Genomic DNA, 13760 nt, shown 5'->3' on the forward strand with positions numbered 1-13760 from the left:
GATACTTTTTGTATCTGTGTTGCTTTAAGCAGGCATTCATCTTGAAGTCAATTTATCTTGTAATATTTGACCGTGCACATTCGCTTCTGAAGTTGTGGGAAGGAGCTGGCGGCTGAAATGGAGAAAACCTCTTTATTAAAGGGGAATATTCATTCATCTTTTCGTTCGTTCGTTCCAGTCATTCTGGGGGTTTGAGTAATGGAAATCACAGTGACAGCTGACATGTGTTAAAATAAAATACATGGCACATATTCCTCAAAACACTGTAAAAGATCCACAGCGATAGTCCAGAGGCCTGTGATCAGAAAGGGAGCTTGTCCTTGGGAAATTAGCGAGGGTTGTGGACGGTTTGTAGAACAATGTTTTCCAGCGCAGACACGGGCCGTTTGGCAGGAATCTGACCTCTTCCAGTGAATGACTTGACCACCACATACCCGTGACGTGCGATGCAGTCTGTTTAACTTTAAAGATATTCTCCAACCTGCCACAATACCACCACTATTTCTCCATCCATTCTCTCTTTGAACAAAAGTAGCAAGTGAAATCTGTGAACAATCTGCAGGTTTCCAGGCTGAGCTATTATTTGTGATTAAGTTGTCATTTTTTCCCTCCTGATTTACTGTCAGGTATATTACCTTTCGAGCGTCACTATATGAATGTTCAGAACAGCGGATGTGTTCAAGCTCACCTGTAAATCACACTTCCTTCTGCTCCGGCAGTGCACCGCTCCGTGCCGATTGTGGTTCTCGTACCGATGAGCGGCCCTCGGCTTATTGGAGAGAGTCTCTTCACTAGGTTTCCATTGTGGAACTCGTACTAACGCGCGGCCCTCGGTTGACACTAGAAAATATCACCACTGCCTTCAAATCCATCTTTCCAAAGTGAATCACTTCGTACCTTTCCGGGTTGAACTCCATCTGTAACTTCTCAGCTCTGCTCTGCGTCCTGTCACTATCCTGTTGTAATCTGTGACAACCTTCTATACTATCCATAATTCCACCAATCTCCACATCATTGAAAACACAATAAACCACCCTACTACCTCCTCATCCAAATCGTTCATAAAAACACGAAATGCCGGCGCTCTCAGAACAGATCTCTGCAGGACACCTTTCACCAAAATCCAGGGAGAAAACGCCCCATCGACAACTATCCTCTGTCTTCTGTGGGCGTCAGGTCAGAATCCATCAGCGAACTTCCCCTGGATGCCAAACCTTCTGAAATTATGAATGGTCCTACCATGGATAAATTTAACGCCTTGTTAAAATCCATTCATATCAGATAAATTATCGCCCACTTTATTTCCAAAAGGCCACGCAACAAACATGTTCTCCCATCTGTTTCTCTCTTCCAGTGTCTCCGCTTTGGCTCGGGCGAGTGCAGAGATGTGAACTGTCTCGATCCTCCAGGTACAAACTGGAAGTGGTCGCACAACTCACTGAGGGGGCAACTGCTCCATCACCGTCGATTGCCTGAAACGTAAATCCAAGAGGATTATCTCATCACGGAGCAGAGCATCCCATTGACAATATGTTTTCTGGAGCTCAGCTACTAGAGGACATTGACTATCTCCAAGGTGTTTGAGTTGGTTCATATGATACAAACCTAACTTATATGGAGCGGTCTGAATTCGATATACTGATAGACTGGCTCTGTCCCGACTAATCTGGAAGGGGTAAAGGGGCTCGGCTGATGTAGTGACATCATAACCTTCTGTCATATTCTAAACACCCGCGGTTTTGCTCGCACCTCGAAACAAGCTTCGCTCTGCCGTTTCTTCCGTCACGTATTATGGGCGGCGTCATAATGAGCCTCCATAAAAGAGTCAATTATTTGCTGTTTGCTATTGTTCATTCCAATGTATCATACTCGGTCTTCGATAAATCTAACCCTTTCATTTTTCTCCCGATCGTCAACATAAAACGTACAAATGCAGGAGAGGATGCTTCTGTGCTGAGGGCTATTCTCAGAACATAGGGAAAGACCGGGACCCATGAGCCGTTTAGTCATTTTGCATCTCCAGCCGATTTTTCTCAGCGGGCACAAACCAAACAATTCTTACTATAATGTTGTACATCTCCTCGCAATTTCGGCCACCAACACAGATTCTTCAAATATTCCATAGATCTATCTGAACCTTGATGCCCAGAATTGCCATGGTGCCAATGCATCACTTGATTTCTTTCCCATTTAGGCACCACAGATTTACCATTATTAATTACAATCCGATTACGTGCCTGCATCACTCGATATTTCTCAAACTCTTCAGATTCCTCGGCTCTTTGTACTTTTTTAAACTCCTGATCCTCTTGCTGTGTCATATGGGGGGGGGGGAGTGGGGCTGGGAGTGAACCCAAAAGCAAGACACAGACTCTGAACTACCAGGAACAGGACTAGGCGTGAGAAGGAAGCAGGGGAAGTGAGGAAGACAGGTCGCTGGACACGACAAAGGCCCCAGACGAGACAGGATTCTGGGCCTGGGCCAGGACCTAACTAGGATAGGGAACCAGGACATGGAACTGGGAAGTAGGAGCCTAGCCTTGGACTCCGAGACAGAGACTGGACAAGGACCCAGAACCTGGGTCTTGACTCGGGCTCGGACCCCAGAACCAGGCGAGGACATGAAGAGGTTACAGGACGGGACGTGAGACTCATGAACAGGACAAGGGAAACCCAGCACAGGACGAGGGAACCCCAGCACCTGGATGGGCAAGTAACTCCTGAGCTTGGCGAGGCACATGGACAAGACGAGAACACAAAGCCGTGGCTTGGACAGGACAAGGATCTTGGACGTGACTGGGACTGGACGAAACCCCGAAGCCTTGACTCGGTCGAGGGAGAGACAGGAACGCAGAGCCTTGATCGAGGAAGAGACAGGAGCGAAGAACACAGAGCCTGGGTCGAGGGAGAGACAGGAACATGGAACACCGAGCCGGGACCCCTCCTTGGGTACAGGACACAGGGCCGGGACTCATCACACAGAACGCTGAACACGACGAGACAGTTCCCAATGCTAGGCAGCGGCAAAACGGCCGGTCCTACCTAGCGAAGGCGTGGACACAGACAGACAGTTCCAATGAGGGCGAGGCTCCAGACACAGGCAAGGCGAGGCAAGGTTCCAGGCGGAGGCAAGGCGATACGAGGCAAGGCAGCAGGCAAAGGCAAGGCAGGGCGAGCAAAGGTTGCAGACAGAGGCAAGGCAGGGCGAAGAAAGGCTCCAGACACAGGCAAGACGAGGCAAGGCTCCAGGCAGAGGCAAAGCGAGGTGAGGCAAAGCTATGCTAGGCTAGGCGAGGCTCCAGGAGGAAGGTGAAGGGAAGGGATACAGACAAGGGGTTTGGACAGGAACAATCCGGCAGCCAGAGGCTGAATCGTGAAGCTACTTATGAAGCAACCCAAAGAATCAGTTGCCTCAACAGTAACTGGAGAAACCCGGAAAACCTAGAATAAGGAATTGGGACCGGACCGTGAACCGGAATGCGGTTTTCACAGACCGGACCATGACATGCTGTGTCATGACTAAGTCTATATGTGTACAGATTGATGTTTCTCTCACTCACCAGCCTTCCTGCTTCCTTCCCGGAAAGTCTGTAACTGAGCAATCAACTTTTTGTTAAATTAGGTGTTTCCACTTCCCTTCTCAAATATGTACGTCAACAAGGGAGCTGATAGTACAGGTTTGCCATCTTTTGAGATATACCCTCTAGCTTCCCATAACGGTAAATATTAAATCAAAGTACACGTGTAGGCAGTGAATGAAGGGAGATGGGTCGTGTACAGTCATCAGAGTTTAGTCTCACTCGGTATCTTGTTCAGAGCAGAGGTAGTGAGTCAAAGAGCTTGTTCCCATGCTGTACTGTTCCCAGGATCCCAACATGTCCATGTGACGAGTTCACCTTGTAATATCAATCTATTAATCAACAGCTGTTCATTCTCCTCCATTAATCTCGTTCTTCTGTACTGGTGAGTGTGATATAGAACACGGTGTCTTGCAACACAGGAACAAACTCTTCCGTCCACCATGTCCCTGACGAGCGGAACATTCCCGGCTAAGCTGTGACGTAACCAGTGACGCCAAATTCTCAGCATTTCATCAATTAATCGGATGCTCCAATGTGGAATTTTGGGTTATCCCAAATTTGAAAATTTACCTTCCCTCGCATTCCTATTCACAAACTCCTTCGGTGCTGCACAGAACAACGTAGACACAATTTTATCAATGGGAAATGCATGGCATTAGCATACAAGTCTGAGGATATCATAAGAAAATCGAAATGAATATTATATTATTTATGAGTGGGACATAACTCGAGTGGACTAATGGTCTGGTGCACATTGAGAAATATGTGACAGAATCGGCAAACATAATAGAGCAGATACATGGTGAAGGTAGCAATTTAGAATTGCTGAGAGGAAATGTGTTCACATAAATGATGCTGGAACATGCAACGCTCTGCCTCGGTTGGTCTTATTTCGAGCAAATTATTAATTTAATTACTCACTTATTTATATAAATTAATGAATTTATTTAATTTGATTATTTTAATTCAACATTTAAGAGGTTGTTTTGCCAAACCACAGTAAGTTACAAATCACGTGCTGCTCCATTGTCTCTAGTGGTTGAGTAACAAATAGCGTGCAGAATAATGTCAGGCCGAATGGTCTGTTTGACATATGATTCTACGACGCTGAATATCCTGCTGGATATTGCCGTCATCATTCATCGGTGCACTGTCCATCTCACAATCATAACAAAAACCGACTGCAGGAGACTCGAGCTCTAAAAATAGCTCATGGAATACAGAATCTATTTTAAGATTATTTACTAGGTTTGAGGGACATCGGGAAAAAAGGAGAACAAATACACGCGCTCAGACTGCATCAGAGTCTCACAGGTGCAGGACTGAGAAGACACACTTAACGGTGGATCCGAGGCAGATAAATGGAAAATGAAACCCACACTCGCACATAGTAACAGAGACTGACAGATACAGAATGAAACCCACACTCTCACGTAGTAACAGAGACCGGCAGATACAGAATGAAACCCACACTCTCACACTGTAGCAGAGTCTGACAGATACAGAATGAAACTCACACACTCACACTGTAGCAGAGACTGACAGATACAGAATGAAACCCACACTCTCACACTGTAACAGAGACTGACAGATACAGAATGACACACACACTCTCACACTGTAACAGAGACTGACAGATACAGAATGAAACCCACACTCTCACACTGTAACAGAGACTGACAGATACAGAATGACACACACACTCGCACACTGTAACAGAGACTGGTCTGTACAATATGAAATGCACACTCTCACAATGAACCTGAGAGTGAGAACTAAAGAACCGCGCACTCTCAGTCTATACCAGGGACTGATATCTATAAAGTGATCCCCACACTGTCACATTGCACCGGAGACTGGTGGGTACAGAATGAACCACCCCTCCACACTCTACCGGCGACAGGCAGGTGGAGAATGTAACCCACACTCTTATATTATCCGACTGAGTGTCTCCCGTTTGTCGATTGTCTCTGCACTGCTGTCGTTCTCTCTCACTAATTCTGCATTATATGTCGACTGCATATTAACCCTCTCTTCATTTTCACCTTGTGGTCAACTGCATGCTCAATCCTTTCCTCTCTCTGGCAAACTGGCCTATTACTCTGTTCTCCCAATTTATTGTTCTTCTTCATTCATTCTGCTGTGAATAATCCTTGTTTCTACAACATGGCCTTGTAGGTGTTTCAAAGTCGCTTTTGCTTCTTCAATCCCTTAATCAAAATGCCGACTTCACCGTGAAATATCGTGTTCACCGCGTTCAGATTGGGAAGAGAAAGGCATGAACTGGGAGATCGACAAAGAATTTAATATATGTACTGACTTTCATTTGTGTGTGCGCGCGTGCGTAGTGTGTGTGTGTGTGAGTGTTGAGTGTGTGTGTGTGTGCGTGTGTGTTGAGTGTGTGTGTGTATGTGTGTGCGTGTGTTGAGTGTGTGTGTGTTTGTGTGTTGAGTGTGTGTGTGTGTGTGTGTGTGTGTGTGTGTGTGTGTGTGTGTGTGTGTGTGTGTGTGTGTGTGTGTGTGTATGTTGAGTCCAGGTGTTTGTGTTCACGTCTTTGTCTGTGTATTCCTCTGAGCGCGTGTGTGCTAATAATGGCTTTTGATATGGCTTTATGTGATGATGTGGCCCTACTTGTCGGTCCGGCATTTATTTCTGCAGGGCACTGCGAAGATAATGCTAAGGACACGGGCGTTTTTATGTTCAGCCATGAGAAGAAACGGAATGAAATCTGCAGATGGCAGGAAGTATTTTATTTTATACCGGTATTCACACCAGGGAGAAACGTGTTGATGGTTGTGCTTGTACCCCACAGGACAGTGAATGGCAGCCTTATCAGCCCATTGTATTCCTGCAGCTAAGTGAAACAGTATTTCAGCATCTCACTGTTCCTCAGGTGGATTCTACATCGGCTTTGTCCGTCACTTTACCCTTTCAAAATCCACAGCACGAGTAGGAAATATCGTAATAAGATAGTTAAGAGGTGCACACTTACATACGTACCTTTGGGAGCTTAATGCGCACTTTTTCCCTGAATCAATTTCTTTCTGAAATCCAACTTCGAAAATCACCTCCTGACTCTGTATTACCGTCACTGCTACTAATTTGCATTAAAACCGATGTTGATACAATATTTTCTGTTTTTCTCTGTCTGGTACAGCAGCGGACAATGTCTGTAATGCTGGGGTCATTGGTTTGCATTTCACGCCGCATACTTGCCAACATCTGTGTTTGCGACTGACTCCGGTAACAGTGCAAACAGTGAGGGTTTGTGTCAGAAAAAAAAACCCAACATGAATCGTAATGTATCATATCCAGAAAAAAAAATCACCGGAGAGTGAATCATATTAAAGGTGCGTCATCACAGGGAAGTAACAAGACAGAGACTCCACTCGCAATGTGAGAGTGGAATCAGCGCTGATGAGGTGGACTCATCCACAGGATTACAGACTACTGTCGTCACCAGCGATGTGCAGATAATGTCCTGTCATTACGCGGAGTAGTTTGACAACAACTCAGTGTTGCAGTCCAAGCGTCGGCCGTCTCTTGGGGCTTCAAGAATGGTGTTGCGTTCAGTTCAATGAAATAAGGCGTGTTATTTCACCATCGGCATTACGGTTCGTTAGAGCAGAGAAATAATTGCTAATTAGCAGTAATTAGCACCAGTCAATGAACCAGCTGTTTTCATCATCGGTAACCGATTATCTATAAAAGAATGTCATTCTGTGCTTCAGTTACATTGAGGACGGAAACATCCAGACGCGGTGGACTGTCAACAACGTGTGATCCGTGAAGAGTTTTACCCAGTAGGCGCAAATGAAATTTGCTCTCTGGGCTTTGTTATATCTGCTTGAGTTTATTTACTGGCTATTTACAACTTTTATGACATTTAGAAATTGGGAACGTTCCGAACAGATCTGTAAATACTAACAGCCTTGGATTAACAATGCTTGAAGAGAGTGTTATTTGTTACACAGTGATTGTAATTGTCGGCATCCCGGGTAAGTGCCTTTCGATTACTTGTACGGAAGCAGAGACTTTCAGCCGCTCTCTGCTACTGCTGATGTGATTTTAATCGGTGTTTATTAAAAATTCCTAAAATGCCGGCTCGCTCCTCTCAATCTCCTGCCCTGTTGATATTTCAACCTGGTTCATGCAGACTTGTCACTGGAACTGCCTGTAGTCTTCACATTTGTGACGTGAGACCTCGAATTGTACAGACACAACACAAACAACCCATGTCCAGCAAAACCTCCCGTCATTAGCGGACCTCATTCCTTCCAACCCTGTCACGTGAGCAGAAGATTAAAGTTTAAACTGGCAGTAAATATCTTTGATTTCGTCTTGTGAAATTCTGTCCCCTTTTCTTGCTCTGGGTCACGGAGACTGAACATCATAGGCAATTTTGATATTATTATCGCCCCTCTAATTTTCCCGATCAGAGGATTAACGTGACAGTTCACAGTATTTTTGTGTCTACAGTCACATAAGATCCAGATAAAGTCCAATATTTTCCTTCCGATTTATGAAACAAATGAGGCTTTACAGCAACTCAGTAGTGCCGTTTGCTTCGTCACCGAGGCCGGCTTGTTAGGGAAGGGTAAAAGAGATTCGTCTAAAGACAGGAATTCCAATGGCGCGGCCGTGCGGTAGGATACAATTTCACCATAAACGATGCGCCGCCACGGCTGTGATCCAGAGACTCTTGTCGCTCCTCAAACACTCGCGCATGCATCTTCCAGCAGCTGAGCGCCCAACTGGAAATTTACCAATTTTTACCAAGAATTTCTCTTCCCTCTTTCTGAAAGGTAAACTCATCTTTTCCCTTTTTATTTTCCCCTCCCAGTGCTGTTCAATTAAAGGACGATCCATTTTCTACTCTTGGACAATTCCCAAAATTTTCCAGTCTCCAAATTCTTATCTGTGTTCCTCAGTGTGAGCACTGTTCCCCCGCAGATGCGCTTGTACGCAGCTGCGCCATAACTGAAATGGGTCACTCCGTAAATATATTTTTAAAATCTTTGTTAATATAATTGTGAAACACTGTGAAATTAACTGTATTACTGAATATAATCCATACCTGTGCTAAATATTAAACATACCACATTTCCATTGGAACATTTTAGAGCTTCAACGTATTTGCATTGTCATTGTTTCAGGTTACAAAACACTGTCAAAGATGGGAACAATAAAGACAGAAACCACCAACGCCTTTCATTCAAAACATTTTAATTTGGCATACTCCCTGTCAGACGTCACTTCCTGACAGCGTTTACCTGTGTTGTTTTGTGCTGTATTTTTTCATTGTTTGACATGCATATTACAGATTTTAAAAAACATTTAAAGTGCCGTGCACATTCCAAACCATGTAAAAATGTTCTGCTCAGAGCAACGGTTTGTCCCCGAAGCAGTGAAATAAAACAGAGGGAAGGTTGCTGGGGTGCAAGATCTTGTTTTCAGAATCTGACCTTGCAATCGAATAGTAACTCAGACTTTCGGAAAGAAGCGTAGATGCGCACTTCAATTACACTACCCTTCTCCTTGGAGATACAGCGCTTGGAGTTCTGTGAACAGTCTTGGTCGCCCTGTTATAGGAAAGGCAGAAGTCCGCTGAAAAGAGTGCAGACAGTATTTACAAAGACGCTGCCGGGACTCTCGGGGTTGAGTTACAGGGAGAGGTTCTGCCGAGGGGCATTTTATTGAGGGCAGAAATGTAGCTGTTTCCGAGCGATGTTTTCTCACATAGAAGCTGCTCTGTGTATTGAACAGCCTGACAAAGGAAATGGGAGCAACAGAGTCGTTTACAATATTTGAAGTACACATGGACAGTTTGTCGAATCAGATCCAATCACGAACAACGCTATCAGATGGCCATGTCGGTCGGCATGGAGATATTGGGCCGAAGGACCCGTTTCTGTGATCTATCATTCCTGGACTCTGCTTATCGCTGCTGCATCCGTGAAGGTGAAGAGATTAATGTGAGCATGCGCTCCGGTTAAACGCTTTGTACTGCGGTCACGTGATCAAACAAAGTATCTTTTTACTTCCACTGATAATGTCCAGCAGAGATGAACGATGGATTTTCCCTCAATCGAACAAATGACTGCTGTATTTCTACAAAAAATGCTTTTGATATTGTTTATTCTTATTTTTGGTCATTTTTGTCTCACTGCAGTTAACCTTGTGGCGATCATCATTCTCTGCCGAGGAAACTGCGGTCTCTCCAAATGCGTCACGCGGTACCTGGTGACGATGGCTGCGGCGGACCTAATGGTGGTGATTATCGAGGTCCTGTTCTACCAGATGGGTCGAGCATACAGACTATACAGAGTCTTGGACAACGCTCCGTTCTGCCTTGTCCACTACGTCCTGTGTCACGTGGCCGTTGACTGTTCGGTGTGGTTTACTGTCGCTTTCACTTTCGATCGCTTTGTGGCCATTTGCTCCGCTAATTTTAAAACAAAATACTGCATCCTAAAAATTGCGGGTATAGTGATTGGCGCAATATCGATCGGTTTCTGTTTAAAAAACATACCATTTTATTTCGTATACATGGAATGATCAGCGTTGTTGGTGAGGGGTGACTGGGTCTGTTTCGATAGGTCCGTACTTCTTTACTCGGGATCGTTTGAGTGGTTTTATTGGGTGGACCGTCTGTTGAATCCGCTGCTTCCTTTCTTCCTCATTTTGACGCTCAATGTTCTGACCGTCAGACAGATACTGGCGGCGAGCAGAGTCCGCAGGGGGCTGAAGGGACGGGGAAATTGCGGGAAACAGCGAGATCCGGAGATGGAGAGTCGGAGACAATCCATCATTCTGCTCTTCAGCCTGTCGGCGAGTTTCCTTCTCTGTTGGGCGACAACCACTCTGGTCTTCATTCTCATGCGATGCCTCTACACAGACCTGGAAATGTCTATTCGGCTTTTTGAGGCACAGATTTGGGGTTCTGCGATCCAGAATTTCAGCAGCTGCATAAATACATTTATCTACGGAGTAACCCAGACCAAATTTAGAGAACAACTGAAAGCTCTTCTGCTCTCGGCGGCTACTTTAGTTTTGAAATATTTTAGGTCTGTACCACTCAGATGATAGGATCAAATAATTTACAAAATTCGAAATAAAATACCTGCTCTGCAAGTATATTAGTGAATTGAACTGCCTGAAAAAGTTACTGTTCCCAGCAGTTATACCTTTATTTCAGAAGAAAAAAATATTTTTCTATTGTAGATTGGATTGCTTGGTAATTTCCGTTCTGTAAAATGTATTTTACCTTACATGTTATATCACCCTGATATCCGGCATTGAAAACACACAGATCCACTGACGAAGTGTTCATTTTCTAAACCATCCTAGTGACCTGCCCATGTCTGCCAATCCCGACGTCCATTCTCTTTCCTTCTTGTTCGGAGTTTTCCCTTTATTTAAACTTCCGGTTTGTCTCCTATACCAGTATGTTGCTGGGAGAATAATTGCCCTTTCTCTGTCCGGCTGAAGCTTTCCAGTTTCAGCAAACATCGAATCCTACAGTCCGGATGAGATGTAGTTCTTCATCGGCCCAACTTGTCTCTAATCTGACAACATATCGGGACACATTTCCTATTGGCCTGAGAGTATTTTCATACAGTAAATATAAGTTAACCTTGCTATAGCAGGTTTGCAGCACGGCCGTTTACAGTAATGATAGATAGATAGATAGATAGATAGATAGATAGATAGATAGATAGATAGATAGATAGATAGATAGATAGATACTTTATTCATCCCCGTGGGGAAATTCAACTTTTTTTCCAATGTCCCATACACTTGTTGTAGCAAAACTAATTACATACAATACTTAACTCAGTAAAAAATATGATATGCATCTAAATCACTATCTCAAAAAGCATTAATAATAGCTTTTAAAAAGTTCTTAAGTCCTGGCGGTAGAATTGTAAAGCCTAATGGCATTGGGGAGTATCGACCTCTTCATCCTGTCTGAGGAGCATTGCATCGATAGTAACCTGTCGCTGAAACTGCTTCTCTGTCTCTGGATGGTGCTATGTAGAGGATGTTCAGAGTTATCCATAATTGACCGTAGCCTACTCAGCGCCCTTCGCTCAGCTACCGATGTTAAACTCTCCAGTACTTTGCCCACGACAGAGCCCGCCTTCCTTACCAGCTTATTAAGACGTGAGGCGTCCCTCTTCTTAATGCTTCCTCCCCAACACGCCACCACAAAGAAGAGGGCGCTCTCCACAACTGACCTATAGAACATCTATAGGCGCCCCTGTGCTGCTGACCACCGTGTCAGACCTACAGTCTCCCAACCGCACATATGTCGAACATGAGGAAAACAAGAAACAAGTTAAAAGAATTTACGTTTTATACTTTCAATAATGTTAAAATGTATAACTTCAGAATTCACAAGAGTGGGCTCCATCATCTCCACCCCTCTGACTCTCAACACATGAGCCCCTTAGGACTGTGTACTAAGCCCCCTCCTTTACTCCCGGTATACCCATGACTGTTTCGCTACCCACAGATCTAATCATCTAATTAAATTTCCGAGGACACTAAATTGATTGGACTTTAACAATAACAAGGTGGCCTACAGGGAAGAAGTCATCTCTCTGACAGAGTGGTTGCAAGGAAACTAGCTCACCCTCAATATTGCAAAAGCAAAGAAGCTGGTTGAGGATTACAGGAGACATGGAGGCGGGATAATCCCTGTTGACATTATTGGATTTGGGGTTCAGTGGTCTGTGCACACCAGGTGTGTTGTGAAAAAGGCACAACGGCGCTTATTTTAGCTCCGATGGTTGAGGCAATTTGGTATGGGCTCCTAAATCCTAAGAAATTTCTAAAGGGGCAAAATTGAAAGCATCCTGACTGGCTGCGTCACTAACTGGTATGCGAACTGTACCTCCCTTACTCGCAGGAACCTGCAGAGAGTGGTGCGGACAGCCCGGCACATCTGTAGTTGTGAACTTTCCATGATTCAGGACATTTACAAAGAGAGGTGTAAAAAAGCGTCCATAGGATCACTGGGGACCAGAGGCACACCAATCACAAACTGTTCCGGCTGCTACCATCCGGCAGCATAAAAGCCCGGAACAACAGGCTCCGGGACAGCTTCTTCCACCAGGACATCAGACATTAACTCACGATGATTTGATTGTATTTCTATGTTACATTGACTGTACTATTTATTATAAATTACTATGATTTCACATTGCACATTTAGACGGAGACGTAAGTATTTTACTCCTGATATATGTAAAGGATGTTGTAAATAAAGTCAATTCAATTCAATCCCTCCCTTGAGTTACAGCAGCTGTTCTGCCGGTTTCTGAACTATCCACCCGGTTTATGCTTTCCGAGGTTTCATTGTCTTTTTCCGCGTTGTAATTGTATTGAACTGTGACCCTGCTTGACGTGTCTTGTGTTGCAAGCAGCTGGATTGAAAACAATCACTGCGGATTGATAACGTTGTGTCTGTAGGCACTGGGGTTTAGCAGTAAGAAGGGAGATCTCTTGGCAAACTATCGGACATTGAAAGATCTCGATGCAGAGGATTTTGAAAGGGCGTTTCCTACAGTGAGTGAGTCTAGGACCAGAGATCAACGCCTCAGAATTGAAGGACATCCAATTAGAACACAGATGGGGAAAAATTTCTTTAGCCAGAGGGCAGTGAATCTGTAGAATTCTTTGGTTGTGTAGTCCAAGATATTACTTATATTTAAGGAGGAGTTTGCTAGATTAGAGACATGAGGTGAAGGCAGGGAAGCAGTGTTTAAAGAGATAATAAATGAGTCATAATGGAATGGCGGAGCGGGCCCGATTGATATAATGGCCTAATTCTGCTCCTATGGCCTTTGGTCTTATGGAATTTATTCTGATTCAACGACACATTGCATCAGTTTCTCAATTCTTCAACCCTTGTTTTAAGAGTTTGAACTGTAATTCCAAAATGACAAAAGTCAGGTGACCTTCGATCTGATGTTTCTGCTAGACTGAATATATACTGAACCACTCTCCAGTTTCTTCACCGATTTTTCGTTAACACCTTAATTCGATATTCCTGTGTGCTTCTCTGTAACGTGAAATTCTTCATGCATTCTCCAAAGCTCGATGCCAACCTCTGAACCAATCACCTTTACTTCGTTCAAGTGCGTCATGCCCCACGCAACATCAGGCTGTTGT

At 44.4% G+C, this 13760-nt stretch overlaps 2 protein-coding genes across 2 annotated transcripts in view; both read left to right on the forward strand.

The window, feature by feature from the left end:
- Window positions 1–13760, forward strand: part of LOC140721392 (uncharacterized) — a 1266977-nt gene that overhangs the window by 326029 nt on the left and 927188 nt on the right. The gene's annotated exons all lie outside the window — the stretch shown is intronic.
- Window positions 1075–13760, forward strand: part of LOC140721357 (NACHT, LRR and PYD domains-containing protein 3-like) — a 48144-nt gene continuing 35458 nt past the window's right edge. Inside the window, exons 1-2 of the mRNA XM_073036197.1 lie at window positions 1075–1176; window positions 8061–8227. Coding sequence (XP_072892298.1) covers window positions 1075–1176; window positions 8061–8227 — 269 coding nt within the window. The remainder of the gene's footprint in view (window positions 1177–8060; window positions 8228–13760) is intronic.

Source organism: Hemitrygon akajei, unplaced genomic scaffold (genome assembly GCF_048418815.1).
Source record: "Hemitrygon akajei unplaced genomic scaffold, sHemAka1.3 Scf000054, whole genome shotgun sequence".
NCBI classification, from domain to species: domain Eukaryota; kingdom Metazoa; phylum Chordata; class Chondrichthyes; order Myliobatiformes; family Dasyatidae; genus Hemitrygon; species Hemitrygon akajei.